We start from the raw sequence: 23,827 nt of genomic DNA on the forward strand, positions 1-23,827 counted from the left end.
CTGCCTCTTAACCACCTTTCTATCCCAGCACCGAGTCTGGTGACCACACAGCTATACAGTAACAGCCAAAAAATATTGGCCAAGCAGATTAGCCAAGATGGACAGACACAGAGCATGAGAGAATTAGAAAATAAATATACTGGATGTTAATTGCGTGGAATGAATCCTGGGGTCAGGAGGTCATGTCTAGGTGCACCGGGGTGACTCAGTGCTTGAGCGTCTGCCTTTGGCTCAGGTCGTGATCCCGGGGTCCTGGGATTGAGTCCCACACCGGGTTCCCCACAAGGAGCCTGCTTCTCCCTCTGAAGGAAGGAGAAAGAAGAAAAGAGAAAAGAAAAGAAAAGAAGAAAAGAAAGAAAAGAAAAGAAAAGAAAAGAAAAGAAAAGAAAAGAAAAGAAAAGAAAAGAAAAGAAAAAAGAACGAACCATCTAGAGAGGTGAGTTTTATTTTTCTCTTCTATAAAATGGCAGTTTGGATGCTAATATTTTATGAACATGTGCCAGGCAAAATACACCTATGAAGCAGTTACTCCTGTTAATGCCATTATACAAGTAAGGAAATTGAGGCAGAAGGTGGCAAGTCCCTCTCTAAGTCCACAGAGGTGGCAAATGACAGAGCCAAGATTCATACTCCATCAGTCTGGCTGCAGGAACCATGCTCTTAATTGCAAAAGTAATAACCCAGGGGTGCCTCATGGTGCAGCGGGTTGAGCATCCAACTCTTGGGTTCAGCTCAGGTCCTGATCTCAGGGTTGTGGGATTGAGCCCCACATCAGGCTCTGCACTCAGCAGGGAGTCAGCTTTTGACTCTCTCTCTCCGTCTCTCTAAAAAATAAATAAATCTTTAAAAAATAGCAAAAGTAACGCAATGTTACATAACCTCTAAAGTTCCTTCCATGCTATAGTTCTAGGATTATAACATGCTAATGACTCAAAAGGATATTCTGAGGTCTCCAGGAGTGGAGGTGATGTATAACATTAAAATTTTATGATGTTCATGTAAATCAACATATTATATTGAATTTTGCCCTGTGTAAGGATTATAAAGAAAGTTTGGAAAGTTCATGATCCTTCTAAAAAGATACTTGACGCGTGCTCTAAAATAGAGCAGTGAACACTACTCTGTTTCTTTTCAGAACCAGCGGGACCCAGTCACGTCTTGGGAAAAAAAACAGCTCACTTCCTTGCTACTCTGCCCCGAAGGATTTGAAAGCAGCCCAGTGCATTTTTCCTTTCACTTCAAACTGTGACAGTTCCCAGCCTTTAAGGTTGGGGGGGGGGGGGGGGTTCCTTTATTACTGAAGACCGTCCTCCAGCCTGGATGTGATCCGGTGTCACCACCTCACCAGATAGAGGAGGCAGTGCTGTATCAACCCTACAGATCAACCATCAGATGAAGGAAGAAATTAAATCTGAGGGCCTGGTGTCTGGGTGCCTGGCCTGGAGCTTGCCCTCTCGGTTGAGTTCTGACCAGTGAAGATACACTTCCTCCCTGGAATACCTGGGACCATTCTGAGCATCCAGCAGGTACCCCCAAATTCCGTTATTCTCCAGACCAGAACTGAACACAACCATATTAAATGGAGCAAAAACCAAGGTCTTATCAACTAAAAAGAAATTCAAGGATCTCCAAACTAGTCAATCCAGAAACACCTAGACCAGGAGCCACCCGGGCAAGGGAGCTGCATTCACATTTCATCCCTGTGGATTTCACTCTTCTAGAACAAGAGGCCACGTCAGTGGGCAGGCATCACGCCCCCCTCGCCATACCCTGCCAGCATCCCCTCCTCCATCAGTCTCTCCCCTCATCTCCCATGAGGTTTCTACTATATGAAAGGGGAATGGGGGAGATTTTTTCCCTGAAAGGCTAGAAATCCTTAGAGAATTCACAGACAAAAAAAAATTACTGTCTAGTGGGTACACAGATACTAAGTAAAGCATAAGTTCCTAATATGATGACCTTGCTCCAGGGAGATCCACACAGGCAAAACAACTGCCTAAATAAATCTTACTAGAGCCTGATGGAGCACTGGGAGCCAGAGGTTTTCCGGGTGACCCCCAGCAACCCCTGAAAGCTCTATGTCACTGTTATCTCCTCCTGACCACCATAAAGGGCTGTTAGGGAGAATCACTACTAACAAGAAACACTCCATTTTAAAAAGTAAATTAGCACAAACCACCACCACAGAAAAAGCCCACAACCAGCAACTTCCTTCACACAGGAAGCAGAGAACTTGATTAGGCATATGAAAACCATGCCTTTGTACTACATTTGCCACCCTGGCTGCAAAAATACTTGTAAAGCCATCATTAAGCGACTGGCCGCTGTCAGCCCTTCCTGTGCTTGCAGGCTGCCGAGACAGTTAGCCATCCTGCTCTGCTCAATGCCCTTTAATTGCACGGCCTGTTTTATTAGCTGCCTTGACCTCCAATAAAAGCTCAGGGGTAAACATGCCTGAAACCTGAGCTAGGATGTCTACAGTGTTCCAGCTTGTGCATTTCTTCCAGGGCTCCTGCAAGATGTGCACACACACATGCACACACATGTGCGTGCACACATACACGCACAGCCCAGCTGGTTAGAAAGACTTCTTAGAAATTCTACCAAGAGTTACCTGAGCAAATTTAGGGGGAAAGGACTACAGGAGCAACGAAGACTCCGATACCTGGGACCACAATCAACGAAAATACGTGGAGGGCATGCAGTGCTGGGTGGGGCACTCTTGGCTGTAGCGTGTGTAGTGAGCCTCCCCTGGAAGGGGTGCAGAGAACTGAGTGCAAGAATGCCAATGGAAAGTGGTACTTGGGTACGGGCACCAGAATCCTAGTGCTGCTCAAGGCCAGATGAAGTTCTATTTTTTTTTTTTAAGATTTTATTTATTTGAGGGAGAGAGAGAAAGAGAGAGCACAGAAGGAGGGTGAGAAAGAAGCAGACTGCCTGCTAAGCAGGGAGCCCTATGCGGGGCTGGATCCCAGGACCCTGAGATCATGACCTGAGCTGAAGGCAGATGCTTCACCGCCTGAACCACTCCAACACTCCTGAAGTTCTACTTTTAATATCCGGGCTCCCTGAGTTATGTTTAAATCACAATGCAAATACAAATTATTATCGTTGAAATAAGAGTGAGCAGAACATTTCACAGGACGCAGACAGGTAAAAGACAAGCTAGGTTACTTGTCAGGGAAGAAAATATGATGGATAATAAACGAGCAGACCTTGCCAACCTGGCAGTTGGCCACCTGCCAGCTCCTCACAGACCACCCTCCAAAACTACAGGAGATTATGCCCAAGTCATGGGCATGGGTATGTAAATATTGGTCTAAACAACTGTATTCATAGGAGCAGAGGGAAGAAGGGGAACAAAAGGGAGAAGAAAAGTATTAGAAAAAAATCTAGGTGTAGAATTTTTTTTAAAGAAAGACAAATAAAATGTCTGGAGTTTTGGTGTTCCTGGACTGCTACCCTGGATGAACTCCCCGCAAATTATTTCTAAATCCTGACCAGGGGGTGCCTGGGTGACTCAGTTGGTTAAGAGTCTGCCTTCAGTTCAGGTCAGGATCTCAGGGTCCTGGGATCAAACCCGTGGATGTGGGGAGGGGGTGGTGTCCCTCCCTGTTCAATGGGAAGTCTGCTTCTACCTCTGCCATTCCTCTCTCTCTCTCTTTCCCATAAATAAATCTTTTTAATAAAATAAACTAAAATAAATCCTAATCAGTATGACAGGGTTTTATTTCATGTAAAACTAACTATAAGCCATCTTTATAACTAAGGTACTATTTTTTCTCAGACATTCCTTACCAACTTGCTCTTATAAAATCGATTGTCCTTTTGTCTGCCCGAGTTTATTTCTGTGTACAAACAAAGAAGACAGTAAAGTAAACTGCTTTATTAAGAAACAGGAAGGATCCTGTCCATCAGTTTACAATCCAAATTCCAATGCAGACACATCAGGGATGACAGTGCTGGCAGTACCTCTGTTTGGATGGGCAATCCAGGAGGACAGGCCTGGCTGGTTGCAGGGGGGCGCGGGGAGTCCCACAAACATGGCAACCCTAGGAACAGCTTCAGGCTCCAGGTGTAGCCAGAAACCCATGTGAGGCCTTATGAAGATCCCTTTGGAACTAGGGAGCAAGGCCTGGGTACCATAGTCTTGGGGCTCCTCTCCGACTTCAGAGACTTGCAGAGACCACCGACTCCCACTCTCCTGGTTTACAAAAGAGGAATGAAGTGCAAGCTGGCTAGCAGGCTTGCCCAAGATCCCAGTGCTAATTAGTGCTGAGGGCAAGATGGCAAACTCTTGTCTCCTCATCTAAGGATAGTCCATTCTCTACTAAACATCTGGGATTGGGGATGTCTGGGGTGGCTCAGTGGTTGAGCGTCTGCCTTTAGCTCAGGTTATGATCCCAGGGTCCCAGGATCGAGTCCCACACTGGGTTCCCTGCAGGGAGCCTGCTTCTCCCTCTGCCTGTGTCTCTGCCTCTCTCTGTGTGTCTCTCATGAATAAATAAAATCTTTAAAAAAACAACAACAACAACAACAACAACAACAACAGTGGCGGTTGCCAGCTGTTTGCCTGATCGGCTGTTTATTTTCTGTATAACCAGTTGGTTAGAGAGCTCAACAGCTTTGGGTTGTTCTTGGTTTGTTACTCGGTTAATAAGTAAGTCTCCTATTGCTGCATGAAACCACCATTTAGATGGAGCAGGACGCAGGGAAGCAGCTATTCCAACTCCAAAGAAAGCAACCACTATAAATAAGACAGTAGTGTTTCACGGGGAAGTGTGGCTGCTCATCACTGCTAATTAAAAAATGGAATCACACCACAGACAAATCTCAAGCTCTTTAAGTTCCAAGAAAAAAAATCCTGAATTCGCAATTATAAATCTCAGATATCACTCAGCTTAGATAAAGAAGCATCAAAAGCTTATATTTGTCACCACTCATGGGGCAAAAGAGATTTTAACTTATTTGCAGTTCATTCTTTAAAAATAAAGATATTTGGGGGCGCCTGGGTGGCTCAGTCGGTAAAGCACCTGCCTCCAGCTCAGGTCGTGATGCTAGAGTCCTGGGATAGAGCCCCACATGCAGCTCCCTGCTCAGCTGGGGGAGAATCTGCTTCTCCCTCTCCCTCTGCCCCTGCGCCCCACTTGTGTGCTTTCTCTAAGAAATAAATAAAATCTTTAAAAAAATAAAAATGAAAATAAAGACATTTTGTGCATAAGAACTAGCAAAGATTTTAAAACCATGCCGTGAGTGGAGAGCTAACAAACCTTTTTCCAAGAACTTTTTGTGGCTGGCGACAGTATCGAGCTTAAACTCCATTAAGCAGAAACGATGAGTCAAAATAGCCTCCCCCTGCCCAACATGGCCTGTAACACTTAAGATATATTTAGATATAGTTCTGCTTATCAAAAGAATTCAGTCTACCCCAGAGCCTTCTGATATGTTAACCCACACACAGCAGCACAGGAATATCGACCCTTTCTGGGTAAGAGTTTCCAAGAACGCTCTGAGAGCTGAAACGTGGGCAGGAAATACCCGCTCAGTGGGGGAGGGGTCTCTATTTCCAGACTTCTCCGCAAGGTCTGGGCGGCATCGATGCGATAGGATCAGCAAAGCATAACTGCAAAGAAAACTGTCTGCGAAAGATAAAACTGGATGGGAAGGCAGATAAGCCAGATTCCTGGTGTTGCCCAGATCTGCAGCATCGCCCATGCCCTCACTGGGGGAAATCTGCTCTCCCTGCTCAGGAGTGGGAATGGGAAACACAGCGTCTGCCAAGCTCCCTGGAGGGTCTCGGAGGGGGCAGGGCTTGACGAAGGGATTTCCATCTGTGACAAGGAATCTCACTCCATATTCATGGTATCGCAACTGAAAGGAGTGGCTATTTTTGTCAACTGAGCTCTCACAAATTTTCTGTGGAGTCACCCTATAAAGGAATAAATAAGCGCTTTATTTGCTGGAAGGCGAAGAAATGGAAAAGGAGAGGAGTTCACTGGCTCCGTTTTCTCTGCTGCTTTTGCGTTTTGCTGTGAGACCACTGATGAGGGAGGGAGGGAGGGAGGGAGGGAGGGATGGATGAGGGAGGGAGGGAGGGAGGGAGGGATGGAGGGAGGGAGGGACGAAGAGGGAGGGAAGAAGGGGAGAGGGAGGGAGCTTTCATAAAATTTACCTTCCCAGGGAAAGCCACTGGAATAGACAGAAAGTGAAGGTTGGACATTACCTGGCAGGTTTCACTGACCCTCCTACCACTGCCACCAGTGCAAGGAGGAGTTCAGACAGGCTGCGCCCAAGGTCACAGGACCAGGTTCAGACAGACTGTGCCCAAGGTCACACACTTAGTGATGTAACCCAATTTGGCACCTAGGTTTGTGGACCCCAGGTCTTCCTTTTTAAGGTCATAAGCGCCTCAAAAATGGATCTCTTACCCTCTTAGTGCCGTCAACAACTCAAGTGCTGCCTCTCTACCCACTCCTGGACATGCTGTCACTGCCCACCTTTCTCGGGGCACCAGACACTCTTCTAACAGAGATCCCCAGCCACCTCCCATTCACTGAATCAGGGAAACCTCCATCATCACCTCCTTGATCTCTCCAAGGTATCTGACCGTTGTCTCCCTCTGAAGCTTGCTTCTCTCTCATCCCATGACTCTACTGTCTCTGATTTTCTTCCCCTTCTTCTGGCTTCTCCCTGACTTCTCTTCTGGTTCCTCAGAGTGCCCATGCCTTCAATGTCCCTGAGTCCCACAGCTCCATGCTCTCTTGCCACGCACAGCCTCACCATCTGGGGAGAGCTCACCCTCTGGGGATGCCACCACACTCACCACCAACATCTTGAAGACCCATGTCTCCAGCTCAGAATCCCATTGGGACCCCCTAGAACATTCTGCTTCAAGCTCTACAGAGCCCAAACCAATTTTACTATCCACAACCTTCCTCGTAAATCAGACCCACAATAACAAAAACCCTATCTGCTCCTGTACCCTCCATCTCAATTAATGGCAGCAGCTCCTCACCCTTGTCCCGGCCAGAAATCAGGGAGAGCCCTAATCTTCCTCCTCTCCCTCTACCCCATATTCCCATGAATTCCAGCCCCTGTGGGTTTTCTATGTACAACATCTATGTGGTCCAAGCTGCCTCTCCATTGCCACTGCCACCGTCTTAGCATCCTCCATCACCCAGGCCATGGCGAGGGGCCTCCTTGTGGGCTCCCCGATGCTGCCCTCAGCCACTTGTGGGCTCCCCAATGCTGCCCTCAGCCTATCTTCCCTCATTGTCAGAGTAACCTTTCATAAATAGATATCTGGTCACCTCATTCTCTTCCCAAATGTCCATCAACAGTCACCCAAGGCTTATAGGGTAAAATCAGACTCTTCAGCTGCAAGGCCATTCATCCTCTCCCTGCTGCCTTTCCAGCATGTTCCTCACCTATGCACATGCTGTGCTATGGTAACAATGCACCCCTGCAGTCCCCCAAAGGGTATGACTGAGCACGCATAACCTCCTTGTGCCTTGTGTCTGCCTTTCTAACTGCCTGGATGTCAGTGCTGCCCTGCATTCAATGAGCCAGACTCCCATCCACCTGCCAAAGGCAGCTCTATCCTCCCCTCTGCTCCCTGCCAACTCACATGGCCTGTGGTCCAGCACTTACTATACTGCTCTCTAACTCTGGCTCCTTGCCTGTCTCTCAACCAGACTGAGAGCTGCTCTCAGACAGGAATTTTCATCGTTTTGGTACCTTGGTTATAATGTGGGAGAGCAGTGTAATTGATACATAAGCAGGAATCCAAAATGCTTAATGGGCATAGGAATATGAAAGCAAAGACAATAAATATTAACAAATCCAGTCAGCAGCATATTTTAGAAATACATTTTGACCAAATAGAGTTTATTATGGGAATGCAAGGATGGTTCATTATTAGGAAAACAATAATAATAATTAACAGTACTAACAGATCCAAGGAGAAAAATCATGTGATCATCTCCCTAACAACTGAGAAAGTATTTGGCAAAATAGAACATTCATTCTTGATTAAAAACACTAAATAAAATAGGAATTGATGGATACTTCCTCAATTTGTAATACTATATGTACATCTCAGTCCAAAAACCAACATCTTACTTAATGGGAAAAACTATACACATGCCCACTGTATCACATTCATTTAACACTGTATCGGGGCATTAATCAATGTAACAGAGAAAACCATTAAAGGAATAAAAACAGCAAAGGAAGAGAGTAATGATATATCTACTTGTATAAGATATATTCTCTTGAAAATCCGGGGCACCTGGGTGGCTCAGTGGTTGAGAGTCGGCCTTTGGTTCAGGTCATGATTCCAGGGTCCTAGGATCGAGTTCCGCATCAGGCTCCCTTCAGGGAGCCTGCTTCTCCCTCTGCCTATGTCTCTGCCTCTCTCTGTGTCTCTCATGAATAAATAAATAAAATCTTTGGGCAGCCCGGGCGGCCTAGCGGTTTAGTGTTGCCTTCAGCCCAGGGTGTGATCCTGGAGACTCGGGACTGAGTCCCACGTCAGGCTCCCTGCATGGAGCCTGCTTCTCCCTCTGCCTGTGTCTCTGCCTCTCTCTCTCTCTCTCTCTCTCTCTGTGCCTGTCATGAATAAATAAATAAATCTTTTTTAAAAATCTTTAAAAAAATTTCTTTTGAAAATCCAAGAGTATTGATTTTAAAACTAATGAACACATAGAGTTTAATAAGTAGGAAATGAAGTTAATTTACAAATCAATACCCTTCTTATGCACAATTATCAGTTAGAAGATTAAGGTGAAGAGCTCATTTATAATAGCAACAAAAGATATGAGAGTAAATTTAACAAGAAATGCACAAAGTCTATAGGAGAAAAGCCTTAAAACTTGCTGAAAAGTAGACTTGTTCAAACAGAAAATATATTCCATGTTCTTGGGAAAGATTCAACATCATAAAGACAGCAAATATCCCCCAGATTAATATATTAATTTAACATGGTCCCAATTAAAAGACTTATTTTCTGGAATTAGGCAAGTTGATTCTAAAGTTCATGTGGGAAAGAAGGAGGACTAACCAGGAAACTCCCAGAAAGGAGACACACTATTTGGGAGAGGGAGGGATAGCCCTACCAAATATTAAAACATATTACAAAGATTCTGTATTTAAAATAGCATGGGGGCCTGTGTGGCTCAGCTGGTTGGGCATCCAACTTGGTTTTGTCTCAGGTCATGATTTCATGGTGGTGGGATCGAGCCCCACTCAGGTTCCCCACTCAGCACAGAGTCTGCTTCAGAGTCTCTCTCCCTCCCCCTCCTCCTTCCCTCCCCCATGTGCACACACACACTCTCTCTCTCTAAAGCAAATAAAAATCTAAAAATATAAATAAAATAAAGTAAAATAGCATGGAACTGGCACACGAAGAGACAGATACACAGCACATAGCAGAAGATACAGCGACAGACCCAAGTCCACCTGAAAAGTTGGTTTATGATAATGATAGTATCTCAGATCAGTGGGGGGAATATGGATGATGAATGTTTGAACTGGTGACAACTGGATAGACATTTAGAAGATGATAAACTCGATGTGTACCTTTCATTATATACCAAAGTGACTTCCCAGTGGATCAGACCTCTAAATATTTAAAAGGAAACCACAGAAATACTCAAAGAAAACATAAGCGAATTCCTTTGAAACCTGAAAGTGATAGCCTTTGTAATCATAACTTGAAATCCAACTTCCTTAGATGGGTTCTGGAGCTCATTTATTATTTTTTTAAAGATTTTATTTATTAAAAAAAAAGATTTTATTTATTTATTCACGAGAGAGAGAGAGAGAGAGAGAGAGAGAGAGAGAGGCAGAGACACAGGCAGAGGGAGAAGCAGGCTCCATGCAGGGAGCCCAATGTGGGACTCGATCCTGGGCCCCCAGGATCACGCCCTGGGCTGAAGGCGGCGCTAAACCTCTGAGCCACTGGGGCTGCCCATGATTCACTATTTTGATAAGCACTTTTTTAAAGTAAGTTCCAAACCCAGCGTGGAGCCCAACACGGGGCTTGAACTCAGGACCCCAAGATCAAGACCTGAGCCAAGATCAGGGGTTGGATGCTTAACTGGCTTAGCCACCCAGGTGCCCCTTGATAAAACATTCTTAAAGTAATTTAGGAATAGAGGTTTATTCCCTGTCCTTTGGCACCTACACAAATACACTCTACAAGATTTCAGACTGGCGCATTAAGTATGAAAGATCAGCGGGAACCCACCGAAACCTTGCTTCTTTGCCACAATAAGACCACAGAGGAGGTTTAAAAAAAAAAAAGAGGTAAAGAAAAGATGTTATGGTCAGCACGTGATTCAAGAGAGTCAAAAGGAAATCAGTTTATTCTCCTGAAAACAGACCATGAGCCCTGAAAGAAGCCAGCAACCTGCCATCTTGGCCAGGGCAGAACAGAGCTGAAGTCTGGCAGCCCTTGGGCCGCGGTGCTGAGACATCCCCCTGAAGAACTCTCCCCCCTAGGAGGCCAGTGCAGGGTGCCCCCGACAGGGTTTTCAAGAAAGGGCAGGCAACAGAGAGTCTCAAGTGAGCGAAGAGAAATATGCGGAAGTTCCTTTCCCCGCTGCATTACATTCCAGCCAAGAAAATTACTCAGTTCACAATCCTGACAACCCCATATATTTTTCCCACCACCCCCTGAAAAGTGATGCTACCGTCTGTGAGCCCAGGAAAAACAATCGTAACTCTCCTTTCCCTCTCTCTCTCTCTCTCTCTAAGGTCGGGGGGGGGGGGGGGGGGTCTCCGACTCAGCCAGTTATCCTAACAGTGACTCTCAAGGGACTCGACGGGGAAGCTCCCTTGGATTTCTCTGTACCTTGCATCTTTACTCATGCTTCCTTTTTGTGACCTGAACCACATAAATCACTTGAATTCCAGAGTAAAGAAATTGGATTCATCTTTACTTTGCTATAGGAGATCTGATGTACGGGGAGGAGGAGGCATGGCTGAGTACAGTGCCTAGCACATCCTCAGGCCAATAATTTGCTAGCCGTTTATAATCATCATCATTACCATCACCATTAGGATTACTTGATGAATGGCACGATCTGTGATATGCCAAAGAGCAACTCATGTTGCCTAAATTTTATTGACTTAATCGTTCCAAATGCTGACAAATTACTAGCCTCAGTCATTTAAAAATCACATTTCTAATGCAATAATCCTATCTGCGATGAGTGTGGAAGACATTACTACAGCCCAGGGATTTTTACAAAGTGAATTAAGTCACTATAAAAACTGACCGTGTTGGTTCACAATTAAAAGTCTGGTGGAATGAAATGCCATTACCCAGAGCTTGCTAAGCCCGAAGGAAGAGATTACCACTCACGTGGCTCTACTGGGAATGTTTTTAGAATCCCTAAAATGTTTCAGAAGTGTTCTCATTACTGATATTATCTATCAGCTGATTTTGTATCGAAAATATTTCTGAAGTGGGAAAGATTCAAATAACGTTTTCTGAAAATAGCCATGTGCTCTTAAAAAGATTTCAGGTTAAAAAAAAAAGATTCCTGGTAAACTTCTCTCTTAATTTGTATGTATTTAAAATGCAACATGTATTGTATCTGTAATGAATCATACCATGCATGGCTTCTAGAGGAATCTCTACATGGAGTTATTTTTTCATACCTGTCTTGGAGCTGGGAAAAATACAGAAATACACACACAGACACACACACACACACACACACACACACACACATATTCCCCAAGTCTAGACTTACTTGGGCTCTGGCTATTTAGAGTCTACGTTTGGTGTTTTTAAACCCCTATGACACATTCCTTTCTTTCATCTCTCTAATTCCTGGCCACCCTCTCAGTATGTCTGGCTAATCTTCCTGATATTTCTGGGGCATAAATGGTCCCAGAATACTTGACTGAGAGAAAATCAGATAGGAATGTTGTTGTGAACATTTTTTTTTTTACAAAAAAGATTTTCTTTTATTGATATGGAAACGAACAGATGCCTGATACCCTTTTGCCAACCCGAAACATTTCTGCTTGCTCCAGGGAATTCTTTGGGGCTGATGTTTCCTAGAGTTCCCACTGTCAATTCAAAAGTTGTGTCTCAGTTACCAGAATGATCTAGGATTGCTCAAAGGTGGGAGATTCATTCCTTGGCCCTTATTTCTGCTTGGTGCCTTGATTGTGCATAAAATGGGAAAGACACTCGTGCCAGTGGATATGAAATGGTTTTAGATTTACACACTGGAACGCTACAATGGGCAAAAGGACTGTTTTTACTGCAAATCCCCACACTTCACAAATCCACATTCTTTCATCTGACCCCTTCTACTTACCAGCCCTAGAAAAAGACATGATATAAACCCAGTAAGTACCTTTTTACTGACTGAGGTAATAAAAGTCAATCCAAATGTTTTACAATCCGCCACCAGGCACAGATCTTTACGCACCCAGGTAAGTTGTTATTTGAAGGGACAAATCCAGAGCATCGTCAACAGTTGCGTGAGCTCACAGTTGCCATTTCTACACCCCAGAGTCTTTTGTATTCCTAAATCTGCCTCTCTCCAGAAACCTCACACTCAGTGCATGGGAAACCAAACCCATTATCAGCCTTCTCTCTGGGAAACTCCCAAATCCGGATCTCCTCTTGTCTCCTGCCTCAGTTAACACCATCCCTACCCACAGAGTTAGTTACCTGAGCTAGAAACCTCCAAGTCCTGTTGCCTTCTGCCCTGATGCCTTATTCTCCTGGGACACGGGACTCCCAGGAATGCTCAGAATAGGGTGGTCACTCCTCAGGCCATCAGAGCCACTGTCTAAATGCTGGGATGGGCCAGACGCCCTCAGTGGGCTCGCCAGAACTTCAGCTCCCCCCTTAACCAACTGTCCCCGAGATAAAACCGGGAGGATTCAAGGGGGCTTGCTATCTACCCATGAGTGCAGAGTGAGAACTCCTATGGCTGTACATTTGGAAAATGTACTGATGAAATGAGAAACTGAAAGTGGATAATCTTTCATAAAAAAAAAAAAAAAAAAACAAACCTGTAACTACATAAAACATAAATCCAACAGTATCTGGGCTAATTAATAATCGTCAACCCCCATATCTTTCTCCAAAGAAAGTCATAAATATGGACAAAAGCTGATTTACTCAATGTCACTAAATAAATTAGTGGTGGAGAAAGAACTAAAACCAAATCCAGCCTAAAACAGTAAGATTCTTGAATGTGCTATTCTGCCTCTGACTTCTAAATGTCCACCTAGGAGACTTTTAATACCACCTAGTAGAGTTTAATATTCTGTTTAAGAAAATATTCCCCAAATACAATTAAGCGTCATAAGTGAATTACAATGATCGTTTTTGCTAATTATCCCTCAAAAACATGCCTTTATCTTCTAGACTCTTACTCTCCAGGGCAAATTGCATGTTGGAGGCACAATGACATCTCTTAGGCTAATGAAACTTAACTCTTTTGGTGCCTGAGAGCCTACAGAGGTTCACAGTTTGCTCATAAATCCAGCCCTGGGAAGAAGGCAGGCCTTCTTCATGGGCCTCCATCCATCCACGGGCCTCCATCCATCATGCTCAAGAGAACACAGCATTTGTTGCCTTAAAATATAGCAGGCTTGAAAACTGGAATGGAAATTGTACCTCAACTGAGGGTACTGGTGCTTTAAAAATAAAGAAAAGGCTGAACTTTTATTAATTATTATTATTATTATTATTATTCCCAGAGATACGCAGAAGATTTGTAGTTAAAACTGAGGCCCCCTACCTCATGACTAACAATGAGGCAATCCAGGTATTGTTGTTTCTGGCTAAGTCTTGTGCAGTCCCTGTACCAAATGTCATGTTTCATTTTTTTATGCTACATCCCATATAAAACTCCAGGCAACTGCGGCACTGTGTGATATTCCTGTGTGACTCTCCTACAGACATGCCTGGGTCACTGTAAGCTGGTGCAGAGCACTGAGCTTCATTGTCCACGATGGGTTCCCCAGGGTCCCGTTAATTTCATCATGTAAATACAATTGGCAAATATATTGACCTGCCTCCTGTAACACTGGGAATGGATGGTCCTGGTGCTTCCAACAAAATCCAAAATCAATTTTGTCACCAGAGTCCACAACATAGGATAGATGCATTTGAATTTGGACATTTGTTTCTTCTTCCTCTAGGCTTCCTTCCTTTCCTCTATTTGTATGAAAAGAGTAGATTTTGATTGACCTTTGCACATAGCAGCACTCAGCAACCCAAATAAGCTATTCCTAGAACAGGCTCTTGAGAATGTTCTAGAATGTTTTGGTAGGCTGCAACTTACTAGGATTACCACCTAGCAGATGGTGCCATGCGTTCTGGACCCCTTGAAGAACCAAGGTTTTTCAAGATTTGTCAGGTGGTCTAGTCTGGTTGTTCCATCTCACAGCACCCCACACTCTTCCTCTGTAGGACTTAGGGCACATGGGAGCAAATTCTGAATTGTGCGTTTTGCGGTCAATGTCTGTATCCTCCGTTAGAATACACGCTCCGTGTGGACAAGGACTGTAGGTACCTGTTATTTCATTGCTGTGCCTAACACAGTGCCCTGACTGTGGTGGGAAATCAGAGACTATTGATAAACGATCAAAAGAGTAAATAAATGTGTGAGTGAAACAGTGTTAAATTGGAGGATACTGAATGCAAGTATAAAATAAGCTTTTATATTCCCTGAGATTGTTCTCGGAGAGCCGGGGCAGATTTATCACCAAACTGCAGAAATGGCATACCGACAACAATCCACAAGTTAATTATTCTTGAGATAAATTCGGAATTCATAAAACCAATTCTCTGGGTGGTAATTCTCTGGGTGTAAAATTTTACAACCTCTGTGGGTATTTGTGTAATTTAACCCTTGCAATATGAAAACATTGACGTGTGTGAATTTAGATAAGCAGACGAGGCAAGCAGGTGCAGTTACCGCTAAATTTCACGACTGAAAATCACAGCATTTCATTTCAAAAGGCACAGGAATATAAATCCGAAAATGCCACTGAGCGGTGTCAGAAATCCCCACAGCTATGCGCTCTGTTTTCTGGATATTTCTCTCTAACCACTGATAAAAACTCTTTGAAGTGGAAGAGTAAATATTATCACTTGATAGTACTTGGGCCCAACAGTGCAAACACAATTGCATTGTGTTACACTCTGGGGTCTCATGAACACACCACGCCGAGGCAGCGTTGCCATGGAGGAGCCGCCGCGGCCGCTGCGCGCTGTGCCCGGGGCGCGGGAGGGGCGCCGGAGCCGGCCTCGGGGCAGCCCCGCTCCCAGGCGCGCCCACCCCAACCCTCCTCAGCCACACACGCGGAATGCTAGGGGGGAAATGCTGGCGCTCGAGTCGGAGTCTCTGTTTCCGTCATCCTGGGAACGAAGGCCCCCGAACAGGCGAAGGGAAACGCCACCCCTAAGTATCAGCTCGCCTGTCCTCGTCCCACGGGTATTCGCAGAAGGAGCGCGGGGCGGTGGGGAGGAGAGTCGAAGGCCCGGCCAGCAGTGCGCGCGCGAGGCAGGGAGGGGGCCCCCAGCGCGGGTGCCCAGCGTCCCCCGGCGCACGGCAGGGGCTGGGTCTCGGGGGACGGAGCACCCCCCGCTCCGGGCCGACGGCAGGTGGCCGGGGGCGGGGAGCACGACGCGCTCGCTGTCCCGAGCGGAGCGGAGCGCGGCCGCACCAAAGCGCGGCGCACACCCAGTGGGCGGAGAGGCCCCCGCGCACCTCCCCGCTGCGTGCCCACGGGGCGCGCGCTCGCCGCCACCCCCACCCCCACCCCGCCCGCGGGGTCCGGGGGCCCAGCCGCCCCCGCCCGCCCCCGCGTGGCCTCACCTTGCCGGGGAAGGGCCCCGGGAGGAGCAGCTTCAGCGCCTGCCTCTTCAGCTCCACCAGGCGGGCGTTGCAGTTCTCGCACCAGACGCCGCGGTCCGAGCCGGGGGAGGAGCCGCCGCCGCTGCCGGAGCCCGGGGAGCCGGTGCCGAAGCCCGGCGAGCCGCCCAGGGAGCCCGGCGAGCTGGTGCCGATGCCCGGGGAGGCGGGGCCCGGGGAGCCCGTGAAGGAGCCGGGGGACGAGGTGCCCGAGCCGGGGGACGGGGTCCCCGACGAGCCGAGCGCCGAGCCCGCGCCCTCGGGGGTGGGCCGGCTGCCGGCGCGCGACTCCTCGTACGCTTTCCGGTACCAGCTCTCGGGGGAGAAGGGCGCCGCGGGCTTGGTGGGCGAGCAGACCTCGTTCACCTGCGGGGTAGACGTGCAGAGTCAGGGGCCGTGGGGCGCCCGCGCCCCCGCGCCCCCAGGGCCCGGCCGAGCGCCACGGCCGCGCGCCCCGGACCCTCCGAGCCCTGCGGCGGAAGGTGCCTCCGTCTGTCCCGCTCACCGTCCCCGCCGCTCGGGTGCCCCTGCGCGGCTTCCCCGGCGCCGGCGCACTCCTCCTCGGGTCCGGAGGGGAGGGCTGGCTCGGGGGCTTCCCGCGGGTCCTGCGAGGGGGAACCCATACAGTCACCCATCCCGGGAAAAGCCCCGGTTCGAGATCCTGGAAGACGCTATGCCGCGGGCTGAGGGTGGGGGAGCATCTGGGTTTTTTATTCATCTGGGGTGCAGCCCTGCGGATCCTGAAGGTACATGGAAGGAGCTCCAGGCTCCGGGGAAATGATCGCGAGGAACCGCAGAGAATTCGTGCACACCCTCCCCCTGGTCGGCTTAACTCTGCCTGGAAGTGCACGAATGCTGCAAAAGTTAGGGGTGCGGGGACCGCCAGGATCGCGGGGGCTGAGAAAATCCTGGGGGCCCGGCGAGCGTGCGGGCGTCCTCGCGGGCGGACCCGCCTCCGTGCACGCACGCCCAGCCCGCCCGGCGGAGGCGCCCCTGCGGCGGCGGGAGAGCCCGGGGCCGCCCCGTGGAGCCGCCCGCCGCGGGGAAAGGGGCCCCCGGGTCGAGGAGGGCGCCGGGAACGCGCCTCCGCATTGTACCCGTCACAACTTACCCCGTATTTCTTGCCCCTGCTGGAGACCGCCAGCCTCTCTTTATTCCCAGCTACCGAATTCATGGTGGCTTTTCCAGCGGAGAGGGTCTAAATGTTCCACCAACGCTACATCCAGAAGGTCTTCCAACCCAGAAGGGTCCCCCCGTGGTCGGGGGCCGCCTCTTGGCCCTCAAGTCAAGATTTCTTAATTGGGGGGGGGGGGGGGCGAGAGAATCGAAGCAAATGGAGCCCAGAAGTAATAGCACTAATTTGCAGAACGGGTTGGAGTGGCTGGTTTATTCTCCTCCTCAAATAATGCTCTTCCCCATCCTCTTCGGCCTCCTCCAGTCGCGCGTTTTCTTCTCACGGTCACATCCGGATCATTGGCATTTCCCCCCCGGCCAAGTGCGCGAGGGAAGCGAGGAGGGCGGCCGGGCACACGCGGCTGCAGGGACGGTGGGCGAGCCCCGCGCCGCGCCCCGGCCGGCGACCGGCGGCGGGAACTTGTCTCCTCCACGGAGCTCGGTAACTGAGTTCAAAGAAATTCTCCCAAAATATAAAGATCCAGGCTCGGGGAGGAGCCTCGGCGCGTGGCGGAGCCAATATCCGCCAGCCCGCTCGGCCTGACAGTTGCGCGAGGGCAGGGAGAGGCGGCTCGGCGTGGCCCGGGCGCCGCCGCGGTCAGTGCGCGCGTGTGCGCCCGGGCGCAGCGCGGAGCCTCGGGAACCGCCGCCCCGCCGCCCGGGAGCCCGCCGCCCGCCCGCCGCCGCCGCCGCCGCCGCGCCGCCCCGGATCCATTTTATGCGGCGGCGCGCCCGCCTGACAGCGCGAGGCGAGCGCCGGGGGGGCGGGGGGAGGTCGTAAATCTCGCCCCTCGCGGGGAAGTTCCTGGAGAGCGGCCGGCGGCCGGGGCCCTAATGAGACGCCGCTGCGCGCGCCTGGCGCCGAGGGGCAGCGCCGAGCCCGAGGGCTGCGCAGAAATGGGCCCGGGCCTCCCCGCCCCCAAGTGCTTTCTCTTCCTGGCAAGGCTTGCAGTTCTGCCTTTGAAACGCCGTGTGAAAAAGGGACTGAGTCACAAACAAGTCCGCAAACATGCCGGGTCCTCCCCCCCGCCCTTTGTTCTCCGAGACCTGCCCTGCAAACCTTCTCGGGATCGCCCTGCCAAGCCCCGGGCCGGCCAGCGGGCTCCCCCGCCCAGCCCACCGCCGGAGGACCGGGGACCTTCGCGGGCGCCCCCTCCCCGGGCGGCGCGCCCCGATCTGCGACGTGCCGGGCCGCCCAGGGCTGGCCCAGGTGAGCGAGCCCGGGATCGCGCGAGCCGCCGCCGCGCGGGGGACACTGAGGGATCCGCCGGGTGCGCTCGCACCGCGGGCCCGGAGAGGGGCGTGTGCGGGCCGACCTCGCCGCGCCGCGCCCCGGGCGCCCCCCTCGGCTGCCCGCCTTCCCTTCCGTCCCGCGCCTGGACCCGCGGAGCCCCGGAGCCCCCCAGCCGCCGCCCCCCGCGCGGCGCCGGAGAGCGCAGGAAACCGGCATCTGCCAGGCTCCACACGTGGCTGCTCCGGGGTGTCATTTTTCATTTCCCGGGAGGACATTTCTCCCGGTGAGCCGGCAGGTCTGTTTTGTGGTGACCTTTAATTAACACCCCGAGAGACGCCTGGAGGAGGACCGGCCCAGCGCGGGGTCACGTGGGGTGTAATGGCATCTCCGCTCCCGGAGACACCGGCCTGGGGGTGGGCGAGGGCTCCAAGGCCGGTAGGGGCTTTCCAGGGGCTCGCCTCCTTCTGCGATAGGGAGGGGGCGGAAGACACCCTTCTGGGGGCGCTGAAGCCCCGGGGCGACGCCCCTCCCGCCCAGCTCCGGGGGATTGTTCCGCGCCCCCCTCTCGCGGCCGCCCACCCGCCGCAGCCCGGGCATGGGAAGATCTCAGCCGCCAGAGCGAGGTAAGAGGTCAAAATGAAGATGTCGAGAACAGTGTGGAAGTTTCCATTACGTTCCTGCTTCCAATTTAAAAGCGATCACATCGAGAGAGAGGACCTCGGGGGGCAGGTACGCCTCCAGGCGGCCCACGGCAGCTGCGGCCACATCTGTATTCAGCTGAGCTGCGGAGGAAACGGCCTGTCCTCTCGCGCCGCGCCGCGGAACAGCAGCGAGCGGCCCGGAGAGAGGGACCAGCCGGAGGGGCCCGGGGGGGCGGGGCCGGGCCGGGCCGGGCCGGGCCGGGGGGCGGGGGGGAGTCGAGGGAGAGCTGCTGCGGCGCTGCGACATCCACCTTGGAGACGCCCGAGACCAGAGCTGGTCTGATTCGCATCCCCGAGGAGCTGGGTCCCCAAAGTGTGTTTGGTGAGCTCCGAGCGCCCTCTGTTGATAACGGTTTACAACCGGGGCCCCCGCAGGAGAGTTCGGTTCGAGGCTTTTAAAGATGGACGGAACATTCACGTACAGTGCAAGGCACACATCTTTCAAAAAAAGGAAGTGTACAGTTCTGTGATTTTTGCTAAATATATGCTCCCGGGCACCTGGATGGCTCAGGGCTGAGCGTCCGCCTTTGGCTCAGGTCGTGATCCTGGGGTCCTGGGATGGCGTCCTTTCTCTCCCTCTGCCTATGTCTCTGCCTCTCTCTGTGTGTCGCTCATAAATAAATAAAATCTTTAATTAATTAATTAACTCCCATGCAATCCACCCCCTCAATCAGGTATAGATTTCTGTTAGTCCACAAAGCTCTCTCCTGCCTTTCCTCCAGCGTCCCACCCCTGAGGCACAGCCACTGCTCTGATTTCCATCACCATGGATTCCTTTTGCCTGATCTTGAACTTTTTATTCATAGAATCCAGGCGGTATGCGTTCTTTTGTGTTTGGCTTCTGTCACTTAGTGCAAAGTTTTTGAGCTTCATGAGGTTGGGTCCAGGTCTGTGATCTGCCTGTACCGTTTTTCAGGGCTTGTCTCTCCTGCCCTCTCTTTGTTAGCTGAGTTTTTTTTTTTTTTTAGGATTTTTTTTTTTTTATTTGAGAGAAAAAGAGAGAGTGAGAGAGCATGAGCAGAGGGAGGAGCAGAGGAAGAGGAAGAAGCAGGCTCCAGAGGTGGGGCTCCATCCCAAGACCCTGCATCATGACCTCAGCCCAAGGCAGATAGTTAACCTACTTAGCTACACAGCACCCCCCCCCCTTAACTGAATATTTTTTTAGTGTTCCACTTCCATCTCCCTACTGGCCTTTTAGCTCTAATGATTATAATGTGCCTCTTTAATTTATCACGGGCCACTTAGAGTTAACATTTGTGCCACTTGACCTAAAATGTAAGAAATTTGCAAGAGCAAATTCCATTTCACCTCCCTCTTTTGTGCTATGTTGATCAATTTTATATCTACATACATCATAAAACCCACAATACAATCTTACCAATTTTATTTTAAACAACCTGTTGTCTTTTAGTGAAACTAGGAAATTTTAAATTTAGTTTTTCCTCTGTGCCCAGTTTTGCCATTTCTGGGACTCTTCATTTTTTTTCCTCTAGGGCCAACATTCTAACTGGGTCATTTCCCTTCTGACGGAAGGACTTCTTTTAGAGCATATCTTGTACTGAGGGTCTCCTGGCAACAAATTCTCTCAGCTTGCACTTATCTGAAAATATCTTTGTTTCATATTTTGTGTTTGAAGAACAGTTTAGCTGGATGTAGAATTCTAGGTTGACAGTTCTATTTCTTCCAGCCCTTTAAAGATGTCAATCATTATCTTCTGGTCTTTTTTACTTTAAAATTTTTTTCCTTTTTTTTTTTTTAATTCTTTCATTCATTCATTTTTAAAGAGAGAGAGAGAGCAAGTGGGGAGGGGCAGAGGGAGAGGGAGAGAGAATCCTAAGCAGACTCTCTTGATCTCAGGACTCAGACCATCACCTGAGCCAAAATCAAGAGTTGGACGTTTAACTGACTGAGCTATCCAGGCACCCCTGCCTTTTTTGTTTCTGATTGGAGATCAACAGTAATGCCATAGGAATTCCCTGTGTGTAATATGTCCTTTTTTTCTGGATCCTCTGAAGATTTTCCCTTTACCGTTAATTTTCAACAATTTGCTTATGGTGCTTCTAGATGTGCTTCTCTCTGTAGTAATCCTGCTTGAGGTTTGCTGAATTTCTAGGACCTATAAGTTAATCTAGAAGTTTTTCACCAAATTGGGGAGCCCTTCAGCTATTTTTTATTCAGATTACTTTCGGCCCATTCTCTCTTTCCTCTCCCTCTGGGAGTCCAATTACATGTATATTATTGCACTACTTGAATCATCTCAGAAGTTACTAAGGTGGTTCTATTTATTAACATTATCCTTACCCTTCAGTTCTTCAAACTGGATAATTTGTCAATCCTTTATTAAGTTTCCGAAGCATTGCTTCTGCTACCTCCACTCTCTGTTAAGACTATCCAGTAAATTCTTCATTTCAGATATTGTACTTTTTAATACATGCTTATGAACATGTATAGTTTCCACTTACCTGCTTCTTTTTCCTTTAAATCATCAAACATAGTCATGATAGAAGCTTTAAGTTTCCTGTCTGCTAATTCCAACATCTGGCTCATTTGGGGGTCACTTTCTATGAACTGATTTTTCTCTTGACTCTGAATCACATCTTTCTGTTTCTTTCCATATCCGATATCCAATCAATTTTAGCTACATGCTGAATACAGTGGACCTTACATCATAGAGATGCAAGATTCTCTTATTTTCCTTTGAAGATTTTGTTCTAGCAGCAGGCAGTTAAGCTAGTGGTGGATCACCTTCAACTCATAGCAATGTGGCTTTATGCTTTGCTAGACCAGATCTATGTAGGTTGTGCCTTATATCTAAGAAAAATTCCTTGGTCTTGATACTTGTTCTTTACCCCTCAAGTATGGTGCTTTTGGGGTGTCAGGAAAAAGCCCAGTGTGTTTACCAGACCCTCCAACTTGGGACTTATACTCTAAGCTCTGCTCCCCTGAAGTGAGAGCTGCTGAAATCGATTCTTTCAGCTTCCAGATGTTGCTCCTCAACTTCTTGTAGCTCTCCCATGTATTGAAAATTGCAAAATATCAGCCAAGGACTTGGGGGGAATGGCAGGTTTGGGGGCTGCCTCTCTCTTTGTAGATTTCCCTTCTCCCTTTCCAGCAATGGCCCTCAATTCTACCATGTAATGCCTCACACCAGAAAAACCAGCTATCTCCTTGAGTTATAGCCCCTGTGCCCAGCAGACAGGAACAAACCCATATAATCCTTCTTTGGGGGACTGAACCCCTGAGTCCCCAGGCTTTCTGTTGTTGTTATCCAGCTTGTAATTATTTGCTTCGGGGAATTCATTTGTATATAAAGTAGTCCCTAATTTTAGTTTTAATGGTGGCTTTTCAGGTCTACCTTGGGTTTTTTAGGATTCCTGTAGCTTCAAGGGTTTTTATTCTGTGAGTTATCAGCCTAAAAAGTTAGTCTTTAAAGAGCCTAACTATATATCACTTCTCAGTCTTATGGCTAAGGTCAAGTGTAAAGAGTCTAACTCTAATTTTATTTTCTGTTGCACTGAAGGATTCTAATGATGCAACCAAAACCTTCACTAGATAGATAGAGTAATCTATATAGATTTCTTACATTTTGACATTTGATGACGTTAACACCATTATGTCAAAGACACACACACAAATACACACACACCTTATTTTATGAATGAAGAAATTATATACTGGCTTCTAAAAGCCGAGCGCTTCTATAGACATCAATTTATCTATTCCATTGATACCCATGGATGAAACAACATCTCCCTGTTACATCCACAAGTATAAAGTGCAAAAGGCTAAGATCTATTACTTGGCTAAGAATGAAACTCTTATTCCTTGTTGCTTAATTATTAAATAGATATAACTTCTTTGGGAATGTTTCTTTTTTAAAAAATCATTTTATTTATTTTATTCATGAGAGAGAGAGGCAGAGACATAGCAGAGGGCTCCCACGGGGAGCCCGATACAGGACTCGATCCCAGGACTCCGGGATCATGCCCTGAGCTGAAGTCAGATGCTCAACCACTGAGCCACCCAGGTATCCCTGGGAATGTTTCATGGGACTTTTTTATCAACAGAAAATGCAATTTTGCTTTCTCATTATTTATACCTCAGGGACAATTAGCAAATATATTATGTAAGTGTATATTTGAAAGTCTAAAAGAATAAATAAAAAAAGATTTTTAAATCAGGCTGGAAACTTCTAATGGCTAAGCAGATAACAGATTCCACTCTTTAATACTTTTCTTTTGAAATAACTTCGGTTTTGATTTGGGCACAAACATGCAAGCAGAGCCAGTGGACTGACTGCATGTGCCAGAGGCAGCTGAGTTTCTCCTTGAAAGATAATTAAAGCAGCTTACACTGTCCATGTGGTATCTTGATGAATATGCACACAATATTTGCATCTGATCTACTGTGTGTTCTGGGGACCATATGATCATGTGTGGGCTGCCAAAGAGTCATCAGCAAGCTGGTGACTTTCATTTGTGTGCTTGGTCACTACTGCAGTGTAAGGGGACAGTTGTTACTCTGTAAGCCAAGGAAGGCTCTCCACTCTTGGACTACCATTTCAAACACTAATCATTTTATCCTTGTAAATTCCTTTTGTGCTAAACTACAACTTTGATTTCAGTCCAAAGTTGACCATAGATAAAGATAGAGAAAGAGAAAGGGTTTGAACCAAATTTGTGTGGCTGGAGTGATAAATTTTTTTTAAGATTTTATTTATTTATTTGAGAGAAAGAGAGAGAGAGAGAGCACAAGTACCAGGGGAGGGGCAGAGAGAGAGGGAGAAACAGACTCTCTGCTGAACAGGGAACCTGAAGTGA

General features: G+C 48.3%; 1 protein-coding gene across 1 annotated transcript in view; it reads right to left on the reverse strand.

Moving 5' to 3' along the window:
- Positions 1-17,668, reverse strand: part of KIF26B (kinesin family member 26B) — a 442,501-nt gene extending 424,833 nt beyond the window's left edge. Inside the window, exons 1-2 of the mRNA XM_072830252.1 lie at positions 17,011-17,668; positions 15,864-16,265 (exon numbers count right to left, since the gene is read on the reverse strand). Coding sequence (XP_072686353.1) covers positions 15,864-16,265; positions 17,011-17,073 — 465 coding nt within the window. The 5' untranslated portion in view covers positions 17,074-17,668. The remainder of the gene's footprint in view (positions 1-15,863; positions 16,266-17,010) is intronic.
- Positions 17,669-23,827: the final 6,159 nt, after the last annotated feature.

The sequence above is a fragment of the Canis lupus genome, chromosome 6 (assembly GCF_048164855.1).
Source record: "Canis lupus baileyi chromosome 6, mCanLup2.hap1, whole genome shotgun sequence".
NCBI lineage: Eukaryota > Metazoa > Chordata > Mammalia > Carnivora > Canidae > Canis > Canis lupus.